We start from the raw sequence: 21,190 nt of genomic DNA, 5'->3' as shown, positions 1-21,190 counted from the left end.
CTTTGAAATATAATCAAATTGATCAAAGCCTGGTACTTCGGTGCCATTATGTCAAATACGAAGTCCATGTAATGCAATGAGCATGTCATCATTGAGTTTTTGACCAAGAATGGCCATTTTACTATCTTTCAAAAATATAAATATGACCAACAACCTTTGCCTTATTTAATTTGCACCAACAACCTTTGCCTTTCTAATTTGCACCAATAATTTCATTTAAGTCATCTTGTGGGTAAATTTTTGTAAGGCTGTTGTCCAAACTTATATATTTAATGGGGAAACCTACAACAGAGCTATATTTGACTCTTTTTTAATTAGGTTTTCTCCTACATGCCAATAGACTGAAGGTCTATAACACTGTTACTTGTCCCCTAAAAAAACATTATTTTCTTCAATCAACAACTCTCATTAAAAGACTTAGTTTTGCATTGTTACATTTTCGTTAGACATATTATAAGCTTTTAAAAATGGATGACAAATCAAGTTCCAACCTGAAACAATAAGACGGCGAAAGGCCGACAACACAATGGCGGAAAGGAAAGAGACAAAAACCTTGAGAATATTTCAGAATGATTAATGTTCATGTATTTTAAAGTTTTTTTTTTTGTTCTGCCTACATCCTTATACCAAAATAAGTGTAATCTAAAATTACGTATATTGGTGTGGTATACATTCTAGCCTAATATTTTTTGGCCAAACTAATGGTCAAATTTTCCCTTAAAAACTTAACAATATTAAGATCTAATTTATACAGAATAAGATTTGATCGACGGGCACAGTTATTACTGCTTATATGCCCCTAAGTAATTATTTCATTTATCAGCTAATTTGATATGTATTTTATTCATCTAAAATCCATTAGATAGTTACGTGACAAAATTTTCACGGAATGTTGCGGCCAATAAGTCCACAGACGCACTCCTTTCTTGTCCTATATAAGTGTATTATTGAAGTTTGATTTGCGTAGAGTGGGAGGGGGGGGGGGGGGGGCTGTGGTAGGTTTTTCTACTGTTTTACTTTTGTCTGTTACAAAAATCATTCATCATCTATCAATACAATCATGTATAATTGCATAAAAGATACTATATTGAACATCAAGAAAATTATTTCTGTTTTTTTCTTCTTTTTTTTCTTTCTTTTTTTTAAATAGAGACTACTACCGGTAAATAACAGCTACGAAATTGTTCGAAGGAAGGGGGATTATCATGGTTATTTTTTAATTTTCACATTGTCAGGTGATAAATTACATATTAATTACTATATTGAAAGAAGAAATTGAGCTATTTTTGTTTGTCATGTTCAATTAATTTATTCCGTTTATGATAGATTCAATTTAACTAGTCTGAAACCAATTTACTTTTTCATTTCAGAATGCTGTGATACTTTGTTGTTTGAAATTTTCTGTCTGATTTTAGACCTATCTTGATTCATTAAGGTACGTTGTGTTGCATTTTGTTTGGATATTTTATAAGGTTTAAATCACATTCGGAAATAATTTTCTTTTTTAAAATATTCCGCAGTTAATCCGAAATAAATAATGAAAATTGACACTAACAACTGCATTGTATATGCTAGCTTAAGTACACAAATTTACACTGATTAATCTAATATGGTAGTTGGAGAAGAGACCCAAAAAAAATCCAGATCTGACTCATTTAGTATTATAGATGTTTTTAAACGGCTAAGCTGAGAAATTTAAACAAAATATTTTTCTCATCAAGAAAACAATATTATGTAAACTTGAATACGTTTAAAAATTTCTTTCCATTTCCAATAAAAAAAAGTCCCCCCCCCAAAAAAAAAAAAAACACAACAAAAAACAAACAAAAAACAAAAGATGCAACGTTCTATAAAATGAAGCGTACTGGTAGTTTCCCAAATAAAACGCCTAAAAACGGAACGAAAAAGTAATTTTCTTGATGCATTTCTACCTATTGTAAAGATTATTAAATCCCTGATTTCTCAATTGAAATTAAAAGAGAGGCAAACGATACCAACGGGACATTCAAACTCATAAGTCGAAAATAAACTGATAATGCCATGGCAAAAAACGAAAAAAGGACCAAAAGACAAAGAATAAATACACAAAACACAACATAGAAAACTAAAGACTGAACAACACGAACCAATCCAAAAAACCGGGATATTGTGATACAGTAAATAAATAAAGTTTTCTTCATCAACGTTTGACAAGTTTCAAAAATGCTGATTTTGTTTCAAATCTCAAGAAAAACTTAAAATAAATCCTTAAACGTACGAGAAATAGGTAGAACGTTTCCTGTATTGCTTAGTATTTGTCCTAGTAAGAGGAAACACTTTGTTCCTAATCTAATATACGGGTGAAAAGGAGCAATTACCACTATTTTTATCGATACAGGGACACCATAACCCTCCTTCTATTAAGCCAACCTTTAAAACCGCATTAAAATTTGCGATAACAATGTTTCAGTTCTAAATTCAATAGCATTATTTGCCGCTTATACTGTTCAATTTTAAACAAAATGTAACACTGTTCCTCATTGCATGAAAGAACTGCTAGTATTGGCAGCTTTACAACATAAGCAATTCCTTCTCCCACATTGTTTGTAGCAACCAGGATGTGGAGTAGGTTGCTTTGTTAATACAACTGTCACTAGCAGTTCTTTCATCAGCTCCTTTACAAAACAAAATTATACTATCTACACAAATTCCAACTCTAAAATGGAGAACTCAATTTATGTATTAACATGTTACACCTGTGGCATTCTGTACGTGGGAGAAACAATGGACTTATTTAATATTCGGCTAAATAACCATCGATCATGGTACAAAACCAACAAAAACTGTCCACTCACAAGACATCTTCGCTCAACGAAACATCCTTTTGATAATGTTACTTTTCAAATATAGAAGTTAACACTGAGTGGGACACCACGGCGAGAAGGAGGAGAGAAAACTTTTGGATCCACCAGCTCCATACTTTGGAACCTGATGGGCTTAATGAAAAAGACGAAAAAGATACAGGAAAGATAAAGAATAATTAATTTTATAGCATCGTCCTTTATATCTCTGTAATATTGGCCAATGGACGTTGCAAAATTCAACAACAAATTTCGTAATTAGATAAAAAAATCTTAAACTCCATCCAAAATTTGAATATTTTTATTATGCAGCTATAATTGAATGTACAATGAGCTGCAAAAGTTTCTTATCTGCATCCGATTTCACTTGGATAGATGCACGCTCGATGAAGCTAGTTTGTCTAGCGAAATATTGCGTTTATTTTTTTATCGCATTGTAAATATTTTTAACATTTTTATATTTACATACTAAATAGTGTGTTAAAATTACATTGTTAGGCAATTTATAATTTCATTTGTGTAATTGTATTAATCTTTGTACTGATTATTCCACACTCAAATAGATTTGTTTGTTATGTGTTGCTAGTAGACCTTTTCAACAATTATCTACACCTAAAGTTGACAACGACTACGACAGGTAAGATGTAAGTGGTCGTCTCAAAGTAGTTATGGTTGTTTTGGTTATAAACTAGCTACTGATTTAAATTCTTTAATTATATTTTTAAATTGAGTATGAATAAGGGTCTAGATGGGGTTTACAGAATAGACATAAATGGACTTATACTACAGAATCATGGGGAAAAAATAGTGAAAAATAGGCCCAAAAATTAAAGAATAGAGAATACTGAAGTGCTAAATTATAATAAAGAATAGAGAATAATGGGCAAAATAAAAGAAGAATAGGGGAAAATGCTTAAAAAAAAATAGAATACAGAGTTGAGGGACCCCATCCAGACCCTCATGAATGAATAAAAGGGAAATCTTTAATATTCTTAAGAAATAATTCATGAAAGCCATAGATTTGTTGGAAATTTACACATGGCCTGGGACGTGATATTCGAATTTTATCACGGCCCAGGCCATGTGTAAATTACCAAAAAATCTATGGCTTCCATGAATTATTTCGATTCTAATAGGACAAATACGGTGATTAAAAAACTGAAGCGAGGGTGGGTATGCTGTGTGTGTGGCTGTTCTATTTTACCCCCTAATAGATCAAGCTAAAAATTTCCAATAAATCTATAGCTTGCATGAATTATTTCTTAAATAACCGCTAGAAAAAAATGTGTTTAATTCTTTTAACTTTCAACCCCAACATTTGCCCTTTTTAATTCACATTTTTTTCTCGTAAGCTACCGTCAAATCCAAAGTTGACATGTAGTAACTAAGTAGCCGCCATGTTCACTTGCTGAAATCAGTAAATGTGCGAATAATGCAATAGAATAGAAAATAAAACAGCAGCTACCTCAAAACTCCATTTTAATGCAATATTATTCGAATTTGGAGGGTTCACGTAACGGAAGAAGCTTCAGCTCTAGCGTTTTCATTCGTATGACGTCATGTTTTGAAATGACTTTAATATGCCAAAAGCATTAATGGAATTTCGCGGAATTTTATTTTATTTTGATTTTGTACATTTTTCCGAGCTCTAATGCATTAATTCTTTTTGTTATGCATCAGAATAAGAATAAAGGTTCTGTAGGTTTTTTTTCAATTGCAATTTTTAACACAGCGAAATCGGCAAAGCGTTTGCACATATGTTACGATACATTTCGATTTACGTGGGAGGTGTATTGTAACAGTCACATCTCTGAGTCTGCGCTAAGTATAGATATATCGAGAATTTTATCATGGTGTTGTTTACAAACGATACGTCATATTAGAATATTCTGTATTTTTAGAAGAGGAGATTCTAGCTACTTTAAGCTAGCAAAATGAAAAAAAAAGTTGTAAATATGTAAACAGACAATTATTTTATTCTATTGACAAGGGCGGCACATGTCTATACAAAGTCCGTTATTTTTTGCCTCGGATGCCTTCACAATGTACTTTATACTTTAAGTTAGTATTTTTTTTTATAATTCACTCATGCTATATGTTCAACTTAAAAATGTGTATTCAGTGACAATTTGTACAGAACATTTAGATAAGGCGAATGTCCTATTTCATTTTTTGGTTATATTTTTTTTAATTCAAATAGCACAAAACAGACTTTGACAATAATGAGAAAAGGCAGGCACGGATAATGGACACGGCACGAATAAAGCTTAAAATCACACAATGCAACACATTAAACAGACATTTTGCCGAGTGATCTTCAATACTGTCGGCGAGATCTGAACGGCTCCGACAAAACGAAGAGATAAAATCCAAGGCCGCAGCATAATATTGTAAACTAAAATTTCTACCGAGAAAAAAATATACCATTGACGAACATATTCCGGGGTTGGAAAAGGGGCATACCATATGCAGCGGGGGTTTTAATTATATAAACGGATCCTAAATTTCCCTCTGTGTTTGGTCAGCGATGAAATAAAAAAAAAAGACCATTGAGACGCATAGTAATAAAATTTAGAATGGAAATGGGGAATATAAACTAGATAAGAGAGTAAAACTGAAGCGTAGATCAACAAACTGGAAAATCAAGAACAAAAAATGGGACGGACAAGAGAAAAGGGAAATTTTCTCATAGAAGACCAAAGTTATACGAGAAAACACTGACTCCGTAAAACTGGGATCCACGCAAATTCTCCGACAGGGTAAGCAGTTCTAGCTTCTTACAACACACTATACGTGTTTCCCGTGATGATTATGCCCGGGAACGGAGAAAATGTATCAAAAACAAAGGGACAAGGTCTGATTCATTCGGGAACTTATAACAGTCAAGTATATTCAATATGTACAACAAGTATATATCTGCTGAGACGCAACCTCTACAATGTTCACAAGTGTTTTGGACGCGTTATTGCGGTTAAAATGTCCTATCCTTAACTTTGTTACTATGGGGAGGATAAAATGTAGAGTCATAAAATAACATTCCAAAAACGAGTTAACGGCTATTGGCAAGCGAAGCAGTCTTCCATGGAAAAATCGTACAACTAGATATCAATAATCATATTACCGAAGAAGCAATAGATTCGGATGTTAACAGATTTCCGAATTTAAAAAAAAAAGATTTATAGAATTGAAAGTGAAATGGTTCATAATTTTCTTTTACATATGATTAGTATTATATGAAAGAAAGGGGGACAACACCGAAAATCCAGTTTAGTTATTTGCACAATATCCGTTCTTTTTTAAATAATACCTGTAGTGTACTACGTTTATATTACATGCATGTAATACCTGAATGATTGTTATCTTTGATACGACCCCTCTATTTCTCCTGTAAACTGTAGGTGTCAATAGTCGGTGTCGAGAGTTGCTGAAAAGGTCTATTTAAAGGCACTTATATATATAGATATATATATATAACTTACATTAGTCACTCCATCCTGCAGTGCTGCCTTTGTTACAGAACCTGGTCCATTAAAACCAGTACCATCACCAGGTCCCCAGCTATTGCTGTATATGTCAACATTTGAAAGATAGTGAGAAAGACCTTCAGCTTCTTCTGAATCTGATATAGCAAATGAACCCAATATCCGAATTCCTTTAAAAGAAATAAATCATGTCTCATAAATCTATGCAAGTTGGTCAAGATAAAAGCGGAAAGAATATTTGGCCAGTGACAAAATGAAAACAGCATCTAAAGGGGTAGGTGCGGCAAGGGCCTTATTAAGTTCATTTTTCTACAACGAAAAGTGTTTTAAATTGATGAGAAAGTGAAATAGAATTATTTTTGTAGAACTGTGATAATGAAACGTTGATATTAACATCCAAAATAGGGGAAAAAAACAGATTTTGGTTAAAGGAGTAGATTAGATTAAACACATTATATTGCTAACGAAGAAATCCGACACAAGTTATCACAACTTACAAAGGTCCTTTCCCAACAATATCAATAAAGTAGTAAACAAGTGTCACCAACAATTATATATTCAATTATTATCACGTGAAAACCATACAACTATAGAAACTGAACCTCTTATATTTTTACACAGGGAGATGGGGGGAGATTGGGGTGGGGGGGGGGGGGGTCTAAATTTAAATCCATAGAATCTTTTTATAATTTACCAAAATGTGGTGTTTATATCATGCTTTTTTTCAAAAACATGTTACCGGGCTTTTTTTCAAGCTATGGGTTGTGCAAAATTGTCAGATTTTGTACAGATTATACATGAAAACCGTATTTTGTGTGATAAAAAGAAAACTAAACGATAGAATTTTAAGATAAAGTATGAGAAGATAGCTCTTCAAATGTGCTTTTTGAAAAAAAAAAAAGAAACATTAGGGTCACGAGACTCGTTTTCTTGCTACAAAATAAAATAGGTAAATTAATAACACATTCCTTTATAAAATTTACATTATCAGAGTTATCTAGAAAAAAAATTTAATCAAACAATTTATTTTATATTTGTAAAAACAGTTGAAAAAATCAGTTTAAACACATTATTTTCTTCATTTAGATGAAAAGTTTTGCAAATGAATGACATTCCTCTCTCAAAATTTGCGCATTTCAGTGAAGATCTAGACCGATTGTTTTCTGCTTTTTTACAATCCAAGAAGGCGGAAGACACCCGATGTACCTTAACTGATTTTAAAATTCTTGAATTTAGCTCGTCAGATAATGTAATATTACTATAACAGTAAAGTTTCAATATTTATTTCAGTAAGAAAATTTAAGCTAGTTCTTAATTGTTCTCTTGCTCATGTATAGAGATTACATTCAAGGAAAAAGTGAATTGAATCTCCAATTACCCATCCGCAGGCACAACCTGGATCACCCACACATATCACTCTAAATAAATCTGCATTTAATTCACTGCATTGATGACGAATTCTTGTATGTAAAATATTAAGATGTCGATTACATGTTGAATAAAAGAAAGGAGGTTTTCCGTAATCATTAGACATCAGAGCTTTTTTAAAAATTCAATTGTTGATACTTCGCAATTCCAATTCTAAATTATTCCATAAATTTATAGTAGAAGGAAATAAACTGTTGACACAGAGATATGTCTCGCATGTATGTAATTTTGATAGTTAAATGCAAATGTTGAAATCAAAATAGTAATAGCAATATGTATGTAAAATATTCAAAGTCAATAAATCAGGACTGAAGCGCAATATTAACTCCATGGGATGTGCTAATGCTAATACAATTGCATACCAAATATCATTGACTTACCATTAGGTGTTCATCTTACACTGACCTAATCACAAACTTTAACATATAAACTATGCAAAAGTTTCAAAGTCAATAGGCTATAACTGAGGGGACAGAGCCAACTAATCTAAATGGAAATGAAATGTGCCAATGCTTATACAAATGCATACTAAATAACATTGACTTGTCATAAGTGGTTCCCTTTAAACTGACCTAATCACAAACTTTAACATTGAAACTTACCAATTGTTTTTAAGTCAATAGACCATGACTGAGGGGGTGGGGCAATATAATCTCCATGAAAATGTGATGTGCCAATACTAATACAACTGCATACCAAATTTCATTGGTTTACCATAAGTGGTTCCTTTTTAACTGACCTAGTCACAAACTTTAACAAATTGTTGACGCCACAACCGCAGTCGACGCCGGAAACAGCACGCCTAAGTCTCGCTTTGTGACTCCGTCAAGGCGAGACAAAAATGAAATACAATATTGTTGTAATCTGGCAAGTGGTACATGTATTCTTTAGTCACTTGTATTCCTTAAAATACGTTCATTATTGTTTCGTGAAAAGTTTGTAAGCAATCTAGTAGGTTCAAGGAAACATTTTTTTAATAGAACAAACCCAATTTTCTACTGCGTCTTCTTGATTGTAAAGATTACCACCCAGTTTCAAAATATAATGATTCAATACTTGAAAATTTCGGCAAACCAATTCTAATTGCTTCGTTTTGAACTTGTTCCAGTTTTATGATGTCTTGATTGATACAACCATCCCAGCAGGGGAAGTACGTAGGTAAAATCATTTTTTCCAGGTTCTGTCTGCTGAGAGAATATTGAAAATTTGAATTTCTGCTAAAAGGAGACTTTTCGACGTGCTTTTAATAATATTATGAAAGTGACAACTCCATTTATAATCTGAACTAAATGTTATACCCAAATGTTTATGATTTTTTATACAGTGTATTTCTTTGCCATTAAAAAACAATAGCAGGTTTCTCAGTTATTCGAGAGTTTGAAGAGACCATATATTCAGTTATTTGTGGATTGAAATTCACTTTCCATTGTTTAGACCAGTTGCATATAATGTCTTAGTCAGAATTTGAGTTATTTTCAATTTCACTAATTTGCTAGAAGGATAAGAAAGTTGCTTTCATTTCATCTTATGTTATTAATGGGACATCAACATGTTTATCTGTTCTATTTTCAAATTCTGGAGGCGAGCTATCTGAATTTTCTAAATTAGATATTGAACTGAAAAACGTATTATAATATGACGTGCTTCTTTTGCTTTATAAACAACACCGTGATAAAATTCTCGATTTATCTATACTTAGCACAGACTAAGAGATGTACATAATAATGGCTTTTACAATATACCTCCCACGTAAATCCACATGTATCGTAACCTATGTGCAAACGCTTTGCCGATTTCGCTGTGTTAAAAATTGCAATTGAAAAAAAACCTACAGAACCTTTATTCTTATTCTGATGCATAACAAAAAGAATTAATGCATTAGAGCTCGGAAAAATGTACAAAATCAAAAAAATAAATTAAAATTCCGCGAAATTCCATTAATGCTTTTGGCGCATTAAAGTCATTCCAAAACATGACGTCATACGAATGAAAACGCTAAAGCTGAAGGTTTTTCCGTTACGTAAAACCCTCCAAATTCGGATTATATTGTATTAAAATGCAGTTTTGAGGTAGGGGTTGGTTTATTTTCTATTCTATTGCACTATTTGCACATTTACTGATTTCAGCAAGTCAACATGGCGGCTCCTTAGTTACGAAATGTCAACTGTGGATTTGACGGTAGCTTACGAGAAAAAAATGTAAATTAAAAATGGCATATGTTGGGGTTGAGAATTAAAAGAATTAAACACATTTTTACTAGCGGTTATTTTTATTTACCTGTGTACGTTATTTTGTTTGGCGGTATTTTGTCCAAGATTATGGTTGTCTTTCTGATAATGTTTTACATCTAACCCCCTTGTTTTATTAATTTTGTATTTACATTGCGTCATAGATCAAATTTATTCGTTCAGTGTATGTTCACTTGTTTTTGTTAATACGTCTTTTGATTGAGTTAAGCCATTGGAATTGATATTTTTTAGTGTGTCTTTCTATGTTGTGATGTTACACTATTGTTTCAGGTTAGGGTGAAGGTTGGCGCCTATTAAAACTTTAAAACCCGCTGCATTTGTTTGCACCTGTCCCAAGTCAGGAACCTGATATTCATTGGTTGTCGTTTGTTGATGTGGTTCATAAGAGGTTCTCGTTTTTTATATAGATTAGACCGTTGGTTTTTCTGTTTGAATGGTTTTACATTAGTCATTTTTGGGGCCCTTTATAGCTTGCTGTTCGGTGTGAGCCAAAGCTCCGTGTTGAAGGCCGTACTTTAACCTATAATGGTTTACTTTTACAAATTGTGACTTGGATGGAGAGTTGTCTCATTGGCACTCATACCACATCTTCTTATATCTATTTGAGAAGTTATTCATGCAAGCTATAGATTTATTGGAAATTTTTAGCTTTATCTAACAAGGGTAAAATAAAACAGCCACACAAACGGCATACCCACCCTCGCTTCAGTTTTTTTAAATTACCGTATTTGTCCTATTAGAATCCTTAATTAACTTAAGGAGAGTTGCTTTATCTTCTTCGTTTATTAAACTTTCACCGGACATACTATCTTGCTATGATAGTATATTATCAAATTTTATATTTCCCGGTAAATTTTAACTAACCTCCAATAAGATTCGAGATTTGATGATTTTATTGACCTTGTTCTCTGTGCTTTATACCTTGATAAATGGGAATCTGTTCAATTCCGTTTCAAATGGTTGTGTAACCGATCTCATAATCATTATATCTGAATAAAACCACGGTTTACCTTTTGGTCTTATAATTACTTTTTTACATTATTTATTTTTTGGTAAGTCTAAGTATGTTTTGGTAAAATTTTCAGCCATTCGGTCTACGTCACAATTTTCGTAAAAAAGAAAAGATTCCAAGTCAAAATTCTCTTATTCCTGGTTAAACACAAGAAAATCAATTGCATATTACTAGATGCATATATTTATCACGAGAATAAGAAGTGTTTAAATCAAAGGGGATGCGAAAAGAAACGGTTGTTGCGTCATGATCACTGCAAAATTCTATCAACACTGATTATTTCAGAAAAAAATTACGTTGATTTCATCTGATATAATATATATCATGTATATATAGGATCTAATAATGCACCAAATCGGGTAGGGTCCGAAAAACAGTTTTTCATAATAAACGTGTTTATTATTTCAATCGATCAGTCTGTTGTTTTTTTTAACAACAAATTAATGTTAAGATTGACCGTTACTTTACCGGATGATTCCAAAGCCCCTTCAATAGAACTGTGGAAATTAGCCTAAAAAGGGTTTATTGCACTTGGTGATCTATATACTGCACACAGAAGCATTTTCCAGTTCGGGAATTTACTTTCTAACCATATCAACTCACCATTATTAAATGCATGGTTAGATCGCCTTACGACATGAAAGTTATCAGAAATATATACCATAACACCTCCACTAAAGCAATTCCTATCTTTCCTAAATTCGATATTATGGTAGCCAAGGATAACAAGACTGTCAGCGGGAACATTAGCCTATAAGTGGCTCTCACAGTTACACGGATAATTGAAGAGTCATTTGGTATCGTTTGTAAGCAATCAATTTTATTTCGCATACTTCTAGCATTAAATAAAAGCGTTTCATTTCTTCACACGGTGGACCTGAGTACTAAGTGTGACGTACACCGGAGATTATTTAAAATTGAATAAATTATCCTCATCACCAATTATTAGCAAATATAATACACAAGTAAAAATTCAAGTTACAGTCACAGGAGATGTAAGAATATTTATTGGCAACTGCATCATGTCATTGTGCATTTACAATACCTTAACATTTGACGTTCAACTTTCTATATACTAATAATTTAATTTTGGATGTAACACATCTTCTGATTGGCTGAAAGTTTTTTGTCTATCAGCTCATAGACAAATTGTGTCATGTGACCGTAACGTCATCAACGTTTTTTCATGATTTACTCCTTAAAAATGGAATTTAGAATCAAATCATAAGGAATGACCGTAATATTTGTTTCTGTCTAATCGAAATAACCTAAAAAATGTGGTGCACACTTTAAATAACCCGCTACGCGAGTTATTCAGTGTGCACCACATTTTTGATGTTATTTCTTCATTGACAGAAAAAATATTACAGTCATTTCTTAAGTAATTTAAAAATGCAATGTTGTTATCACCTATTTTTATCTTATTAGTTTTGACCTTTTTATTAAGGCAAGAAAGTCAGAAATCAAACTGTGCCTTATCAAACTCGTAACCATGAAGAACAGAATAATTCTTATTTATTAACAGGCATCCCCAATACTCTGTTTTGTTTGTAATTCTTTCAAAATTAGAGTGATGAGTGATGGTAAAGAAATAGACTGCCTGTTGCCTTGATGACATATTCAGATAAATCTCTAGTTGAAACTTGTTAGTCCTTCAACATTTAATGGAAATCATCAGCCCTCAGTTTTATTATGTCCAACCCTGTTCAATTATTTAGCTCAGATTTCCATGTCCTTGGTAATTGTTAGACGCATGTACACATTTGGGGTAACATAAATACCCTTGACATTTTTTTCGCATCCTGCTTGTAGTCATTTGCCAAATCAACGAAATTGTTTCCAGTGCAGTTCGGAATCAGCATTTATTCATTTGTTCACACATTATATGAAAGCTACCAGTATAGTAGAAGTCTAATTCCAAATCAAGCCCGAGTTTTAGAGACATCAAATGAACATATGATAGCTTGACTATAGGCCAACACAAATGCATCAACGTGAGAAGTCTTGTATTGCTTCCGCTGATACAAATTTGCTCCATTTAACTGTAGATAAGTTGTACTTATGATGAAATTTCCACTACTCATTTTTTTGTCTCTAATGATTTGTTTCTTGGTAACAATTGCTCTTAGAAGTATTCTGTCTAACAAACCCTTCATTTGAATCTTCGCAAGTGTGGATGCAGTTGCTTCTATGTTTTTATCGACCTAATCTTAATCATAGTCATTTGTATTTTGTTCCTAATAGTCCATGTACTAAAACACAAAATGTTAACTAATGTAACTTTTTAGATGGGTAAAAACTAACTGAATCTTAGTTAAGCAGACACAAAAAGTAAGGAGATGGGGTAGTATTGCCAATGAGACAAGTATCCACCAGGTAACGTCAACTGACGTAGATGTAAGCAATGATAGGTCACCTTGCGGCCTCAAACAATAAGCCAAACCCCCATACCGTATAGTCAGCTACAAAAGGTTCTGACAAACAGTTCAAACGAAAACACCAACGGCCTGATTAAGTACAAACCTATAAACGAAAAAAACAAATATGACAGACAGCAACCAATCACAACCACTGAAATACAGGCACCTGACTTGGGACGCCGCATAAAGAATGTGGTGGGGCTAGACATGTTTGTGAGCGCTCAATCCTCCCTTTACCTGGGACAGTAGTGTAACAGTACAGCATAAGAACAAACTGTAAAAATCATTTGGTAATGGCTTGACTCATCAGATTTACACGAAGCACAAACAACAACTAATAATATTGACAACAGACACAAAGTAACGAACTTGCAGTTACTGAATGCTAGTTCAAGCCAATTACAACTAATGAATTAATCATGTTCTTTAAGACTTGAGTATCAATCAGTATACATCCAATGGATTTAGTGTAAAGAAAACAGTTTGAGAATAGCATGGCGTTGAATAATGTCAAAAAAGATAGTCAGCTACATTTTCAAACCTTTTTTCCTTGTTCAGTATTATGTCAATGTGAACTGAGAAACTTGGTTTATGCTTCAGTATTATGTCAATGTGAACTGAGAAACTTGGTTTATGCTTCAGTATTATGTCAATGTGAACTGAGAAACTTGGTTTATGCTTCAGTATTATGTCAATGTGAACTGAGAAACTTGGTTTATGCTTCAGTATTATGTCAATGTGAACTGAGAAACTTGGTTTATGCTTTGAGTTATGTTGCGTTTGATGTGCATGTCGTATGAAGCAATTTGCCCCCCACTCCATAAAGCAAAATCCATTTAACAAGTTGGGATAAAGTTTTTCATATCCCTACTAAAGCTCTCGAAACATTGCGTCAGTAACTTGTCATACAAACCCTTCTATCGAAGAAACGTCAGACTTGAGGTACTTCAAGCTGTCTTTTCTCTATCTCTGCGTCTTCCGATCAATATGCAAAGTTGTGGTCAAATTCACCTTTGTAAAACATTTGAAGTTAACCAATGCTTTCCGCAAGGAACTATTTATGTTTATCAAATAAGAATACTAACACCTTTTTCTTTTTAGTTATAGTTTGTTGCCATTGTTCAACATAAGCATTTCGGGAGTAAACACAAACTTCCTCGTACTTGTTATTAGGAATTAATGTCGAAGTTATTTCCTTTGTATTCAGCAGTCATGTATGTCTTAAAAAAATAAGAAGATGTGGTATGATTGCCAATGAGACAAATCTCTACAAGAGACCAAATGACACAGAAATTAACAACTATACGTCACCGTATGGCCTTCAACAATGAGTAAAACCAATACCGCATAGTCAGCTATAAAAGGATCCGAAATTACAAATGTAAAACAATTCAAACGAGAAAACTAACGACATGATTTACGTTCAAAATAATGAACGAAAAACAAATACAATATACAGCGACAAACGACAACCACTGACTTACAGGCTCCTGACTAGAGACAGGTACATACAGAATGTGGCGGGATTAAACTGGTTTGTTGGCGCCAAACCCTCCCCCTAACCTTGGACAGTGGTGCTACGGTACAATACAAGAACAAACTATACAAAACAATAAACGAAAAACAAATTTGAGAAACAGCAATAAACGACAACCACTCAATTACAGGCTCCTGACTTGGGACAGGCAAATAAAGAATGTGGCGGGGTCAAACTAGTTTGAAGGCGCCAACACTCCCGTTAACCTGGGACAGTTGTGTAACAGTACAACATAAGAACAAACTATAAAAATCCGTTGAAAAGAGCTTACCTCATCAGATAGATACAAAGCAGAAATACATCTTACAAAAACACGTGTGGACGTGGCAGGGTACTTATACATTCCCACAACAAAAAGAAACTAAGTACAGATATGAGAGTACTCGCAATTACTGACAGCTAGTTCGAAGCCAATAACAACTAATAACAAAAATCATGCATCTGCTTGTATTGAATGCCAACATTCAGTATTTTACCTAAATACACCATCATTCTTATCAACATGTGGACTTACGCTGTATGTACCCCGTGTCAATCAACTAAATTTCTGTTCGTTTCCGTACTCTATACTTTGAAGTTGATTTGTTTGGATGTCTAATCAGAACCCCGCCCATTTTAGTCACTACTCTATGGTAATGCCACGTTTGTTGTCTATGTACTAGCGTTTTGATGCAGCTCTCTCCAACGGTCCTATACTTTTTGCAGGACATATATGGTGTCACTCACAACATACTTTTTTTTCACACAACTAGCACTAGATTTGGGACGGAATTCTATAAGAGCTGTATATATGTCGGACATGTGTACCCGGTTATTGCATGGTATCAACTCAATACAGTTCCACTCTGCTCTGCTGCATACCATTACTTTATATTGTAACCCGTGCTATAGGAACGTAGTTTGTGTCTTGGGAAACAACCTATAAAAACATCGTATCCCATCATGCATATTGTTATTGCTTGCAGAAATAGCCATCTGGTAATACATTTTCAAGACATAGAAAAGCATAGTTGTTGCTTTGATGACGCGAGTGTTTTCTTTTGATGTTATCTTTTTTTTCCTATTTCATTACATCCTTTTCACAGGCACTCCTCGAAGGAGGTCACTATTGGTGTTCTTTAAGGAAGATGAATGTCAATGCACCACTGAGACAATCAAGTACAACTATCACGCTCGCGTATCGCAAGAACTGAATGCTTATTTTATTCCATATGTGTTACAAGATGAATGTCTTTTGTGAACAACAAATTAGCTAACATCTGCGTCAGACAGGAATATAGCCCCAAAGCATGATTCAGTATGTCCTGCATGGGACATGCTAACTGGATCACGTCAGTGTTCGGCAGTTCTTGGTGATCCACAAATAATGTCTCTATCTGATTCATCTCGTCATTGGGAAAATAAATCATGTTTTGATACCAAGAGTTCTGATGGTTCTCACTATTAATGATATGTGTTCTCCTTCCTATTCATCATATAATTGCTTGTGTTTGCTGCTTGTATGCTCCCAAAAACAACCGATTCATGAGCTCCTCTCCTTTTTCCTTGTTGCAAATATCCCCCTTGATCTTTTTTGCACTTTGAATTAGTTTTTTTAAATGCACAGTTGGGAAACTAGACAAAATGCTTACAAACACGCTTAGCGGAGTCTGTAAATGTTTTCTTGGAGATAATCTTTGACAAGGAGAAACCTTTTCCTCCAATTTTATGGCAGAGAACGAAAATTTGACAAAGTGTTAGCAGTCAAACAGCTGTCAGAAAAATATTCTTTTAACAACTCATTTTACAGATAAATTAAACAATTAGGATGAAATAGTTTACATATTGACGACTGCTGTTTACAAAAAAAAAACATTGCATCTGCTTAAAGCAGAATTGTGATGTCATATCTGCAACAGATTTGGAAAAGACAATGATAGCTATACAACCTTCTATCCTGACTTCCTCTAAATCAACTATATCGAAGTAGTTAGTTGTCATAGAACAATACCCAATAATTATCAAGAAAACTGTAGCTGAATTGTAACCTTTCTTCAATTCCCTTTCCATTTCCCTATCAAAACTCTTGCTGAATTTTTACCTTTCTTCCAATTCCCTTTCAATTTCCCTATCAAAACTCTAGCTGAATTATAACCTTTCTTTAATTCCCTTTCCATTTCCCTATCAAAACTCTAGCTGAATTGTAACCTTTCTTTAATCCCTTTCCATTTCCCTATTAAAACTCTAGCTGAATTGTAACCTTTCTTTAATCCCTTTCCATTTCCCTATCAAAACTCTAGCTGAATTGTAACTTTTCTTTAATTCCCTTTCCATTTCCTTATCAAAACTCTAGCTGAATTGTAACTTTTCTTTAATTCCCTTTTCATTTCCCTATCAAAAGCAATCAAAGAATATGAAGTATGATTTAAAAACTGTTTTCTTACACCCGATAGTAGGATACAAAGGCTATATCATTATCAAGTACTGGAAGGGAAAGAAATTATTTGGCTGTCGTGATATATAAGTACGCATCCGGTACGAGTATGATGTAGTGTATATACTCGAACAACTACTCTTACATAGGAGCGTTTGGTTGTTTAAATATTTGCAATCACGCAAGAATGAGTGAGGATTGTAAATACACTTTTGTCGGGTTTTCAATTAATTACCTACAACCCGCAACCAAATTTGTATAGTCAAGTGTACCTTCCATATGGTCATATTTACTACGACTTGTTATGTATGATTTTGAACACCGGTATACTACTGTTGCCTTTATTTATGTGTGATTATGTTCTTAAAAAAGATATGACTATTAGGATTTTTTCAAAAACTGAAAACGTCATGTTTTTTCGTTTGAATATTGATTTGTTTACCTTTTATCGGCGGTAGGGTTCGGGGGATGGGTATGTGTTCTTGGCTTTTTATTTGTATTGCATCATTTTTTTTTCTATCAAAGGCATTGGTATTCCTGAAAATTTAGCCAAGAAATGTATAATTAAGAACTGTATTAGAATATGGGTAAAACTGTATCTGGTAAAATGTCTGTAGCTTTAATTACTTTAAATAATAAATATAACAAGGTCAGGTAGCCGCCAAAGAACCTGTTCACGATAAACTATCTTAACAATAAAACGCTTTTAGAATCAATTAAAATTAGAACTTACTGAATGATTTTCATACATTTCGATCATTGAAAGTCTCTGCTACGCCAGAAGCTAAACAGTTAAATAGCTTTACATTCTTCACATACTTGATTGGTTTTGAATGTCTTTTTATGAATTGAATGTCTTACAGACATATATGAAACTATTTATATGCGAGACAGATTTACAAGTCGAACGGAGGAACAACTCTAATTAAACTTACGAAGCTTGCTAGATTTTCCGATGGTATCTTTGTCGAACAGCTTCACTACTCGTCGTTACTGTTGATATTTTTGATACCTCTGGTTTTAGGGTTGAGCTCAGTTTCGCAATAAAACTCTCGGGATTCATCGAATGCATACTATGTTCGATGTTGCGAAGAAATACAACACAAACACTAAATAAGTTTTTTTTTTGCATTCACAAAAAAACACATTTCACATCAAAATCATATATGAAGGTGAATGAAGCTTAATGCCATACCGTTGATATATGCAATATCGTGGTTAATTTTTCATGTATGTGTCAATTAATCAATTTGAATTCAATCTCAATAACGCGAGATTTTCATGTCACTCTATGAACTTATAATATGTTTTGTATTTTTTTCTTCAAGATAAACTATGTCATCTATCATGGAAGTCTAGGTGAAACCAAATACCGATTGACAATACATAGCTTGGTATCTTCCAGTGATGTAATAAATCCACTTAACTCTTTTGAGTAGGATAGTCAGAGATTTATACCTCGTATTGATTATCGACGTTCAATTCTGCGATAACGTCCTCTTTTCAGACTGTAGGCAGGCAATTTTAACGGAAGTCAATGTTATGCCAATCACATCAATTGGTGTAGATTTAAATGTTTATAAATAACCATGGTATTTTGCCTTTTTATGGTTGATTCATTTCACACTAAATTTACGTTTAACATAATAGAATGATTGTCAAGCAAATTAACCTTTTGGATATTTCGTTTACACCTATGTTTATGTTTTATAGTAAAGCTCAATGCCGTACTAACACCATAGATAGTATTGTTCTAAATGCCGTACTAACACCATAGATAGTATTGTGCTAAATGCCGTACTAACACCATAGATAGTATTGTTCTACGACGTTATAATTAATCAACTAGAAATTACACTAGATTATGAATGTTGGATTAAATGTCACACAATCAGCTTATAAGCTGTCAATAAAGTTCAAACTTGTTTCCGAATCCCATATTTGAATTTCATGTAACATTGTAATACTTTATTGTTGTAATTTTTCATTAATAAATACTGTTTAAACTAAAGTTCAACGTACTTCAAACTCATCTCAGAAAGTTCTTTCTCACGCGAACAACATTTTAATTGCATGCTGTTTTCAATGCTACAATCAATCAATTTTACAATAATAAATTTACCTAAAAAAGAGATGGCAGGTACCAAAGGGACATTCAAAACTCATAAAGCGAAGAGAAACTGACAACGTCATGGCAAAAAACGGAAAACGACAAGAAGACAAACAACAGTCTACAAAACACAACATGGAAAACTAAAGACTGAACAACACAAACCCAACCAAAACACCAGAGGTGATATCATGCGTCCGGAAGGAATAGCAGATCATGTTCCTCACATGGTCCCCGTCGTGTTGTAAGGTTAGGGCTAAATACTTAGTTTAGTTTACACTATCAATTCATGTACTGCAATGCATCAATTTATCCAATTTATAACTCACCTATGAGAGTACAGCTAAACGCCACACCAACTACACATATATTGTTGTCCTTTACTGCACCTATGAATCCACTAACCTGTGTTCCATGACTGAAATATTAAAACAGGTACAGCATCCTGTCAAAAACTCAGTACTGAGAATCATTTTCATATAAAAGCTTAACAAATATATATTAACTCAAATCGGTAGTTTTTTATTGATGGTTTCAAAAATAAATTTGTTAAAAACCCAAGGTTTATTTTATCTTTTTTCAATCTTATTTTATTTTAATTTACTTGAACTTTCAATGGCTGATGTTTACAACGATTTTTCGGCTCTTTAAGACTATGACTGTCAACGATACCACTTTGACTGACTATTTATAATAAAAAGAATATCGTTTTTATTGCTGTTCTTCATTTTTACAGTTACTTGAAGTTCCTACAAACTGCCTCAGGCAAAAAGGGGTAAAATATACCAAAGGGGACAATAAAAAGGCATAAGTCGAAAAAGAACTCATCTTTTGAACAGACCCTGTACTCTCACTTTCACCGACAACTAAAAACTTATGTGTTAGCCGTACAGAAGTATGTTTTCATTTATACGTTACTTTAGTTGCCAGGCCACGTCTTATTGAAAACCAAAATGGGATAAAGTTCATAATTCGAAAAAGTTTTTGAGGCTTTTTCCCAAAAATCATTTTGAAGAAAATTGTACGAAATCGAAGTGAACTTAACCAGGCTTGTTATGAATATAAATGATCTTCGGTTGTCGTTTGTTGCTGTGTATCATATTTGATTATCGCTTATTGTTTGTACATAAATCAGGCCGTTATTTGTCTCGTTTGAATTGTTTTACACTTGTCATGTCGGGCCTTTTATAGCTTGCTATGCGGTATGGGTTCTGCTCATTGTTGAAGGCGTACTGTGACCTATAGTTGCGAACATCTACGTCATTTGGTCTCTAATGGAAAGTTGTCTCATTGGCAATCATACTACATCTTCTTATTTTTATATAAATTATCTGCCAGTACTGAGCACATTTTATAAACGTATTAATCCCTCTGTGCAAAGATTACCAGACCATTTCTTTCCGAATAAACAATTAGGAGTTTAGATAAGCTGAACCGTTATCAATTTGAATAGCATTTTAAGCTATTTCTCTTAAAAAATTAAGATATCTGAAAGAAATCGAAGGGAAATTAATTCCGATTGTTATGAAATTATACAGTTGGAATCAGCCCTTAACTCTCTTCAGAAATGTCAGAATAAGGTGTCCTAAAACTGTTCTACGCTGCTCTAGAACATATAAAATTAAGGAGATAATAAGACAACTATCCACAAGAGACCAAATGACACAGAAATTAACAATTCCAATTGAAAGGAGCAAAG

At 33.3% G+C, this 21,190-nt stretch overlaps 1 protein-coding gene across 1 annotated transcript in view; it reads right to left on the bottom strand.

The window, feature by feature from the left end:
* The window catches only part of LOC127737227 (mucin-3A-like), a 71,177-nt gene that overhangs the window by 39,717 nt on the left and 10,270 nt on the right, over positions 1-21,190 (bottom strand). Inside the window, exons 4-5 of the mRNA XM_052247761.1 lie at positions 19,821-19,909; positions 6,320-6,492 (exon numbers count right to left, since the gene is read on the bottom strand). Coding sequence (XP_052103721.1) covers positions 6,320-6,492; positions 19,821-19,909 — 262 coding nt within the window. The remainder of the gene's footprint in view (positions 1-6,319; positions 6,493-19,820; positions 19,910-21,190) is intronic.

The sequence above is a fragment of the Mytilus californianus genome, unplaced genomic scaffold (genome assembly GCF_021869535.1).
Source record: "Mytilus californianus isolate M0D057914Y unplaced genomic scaffold, xbMytCali1.0.p SCAF_4, whole genome shotgun sequence".
NCBI lineage: Eukaryota > Metazoa > Mollusca > Bivalvia > Mytilida > Mytilidae > Mytilus > Mytilus californianus.
The sequence above is the reverse complement of the archived record's forward strand: the minus strand, read 5'-3'. Positions and strand labels throughout refer to the sequence as shown.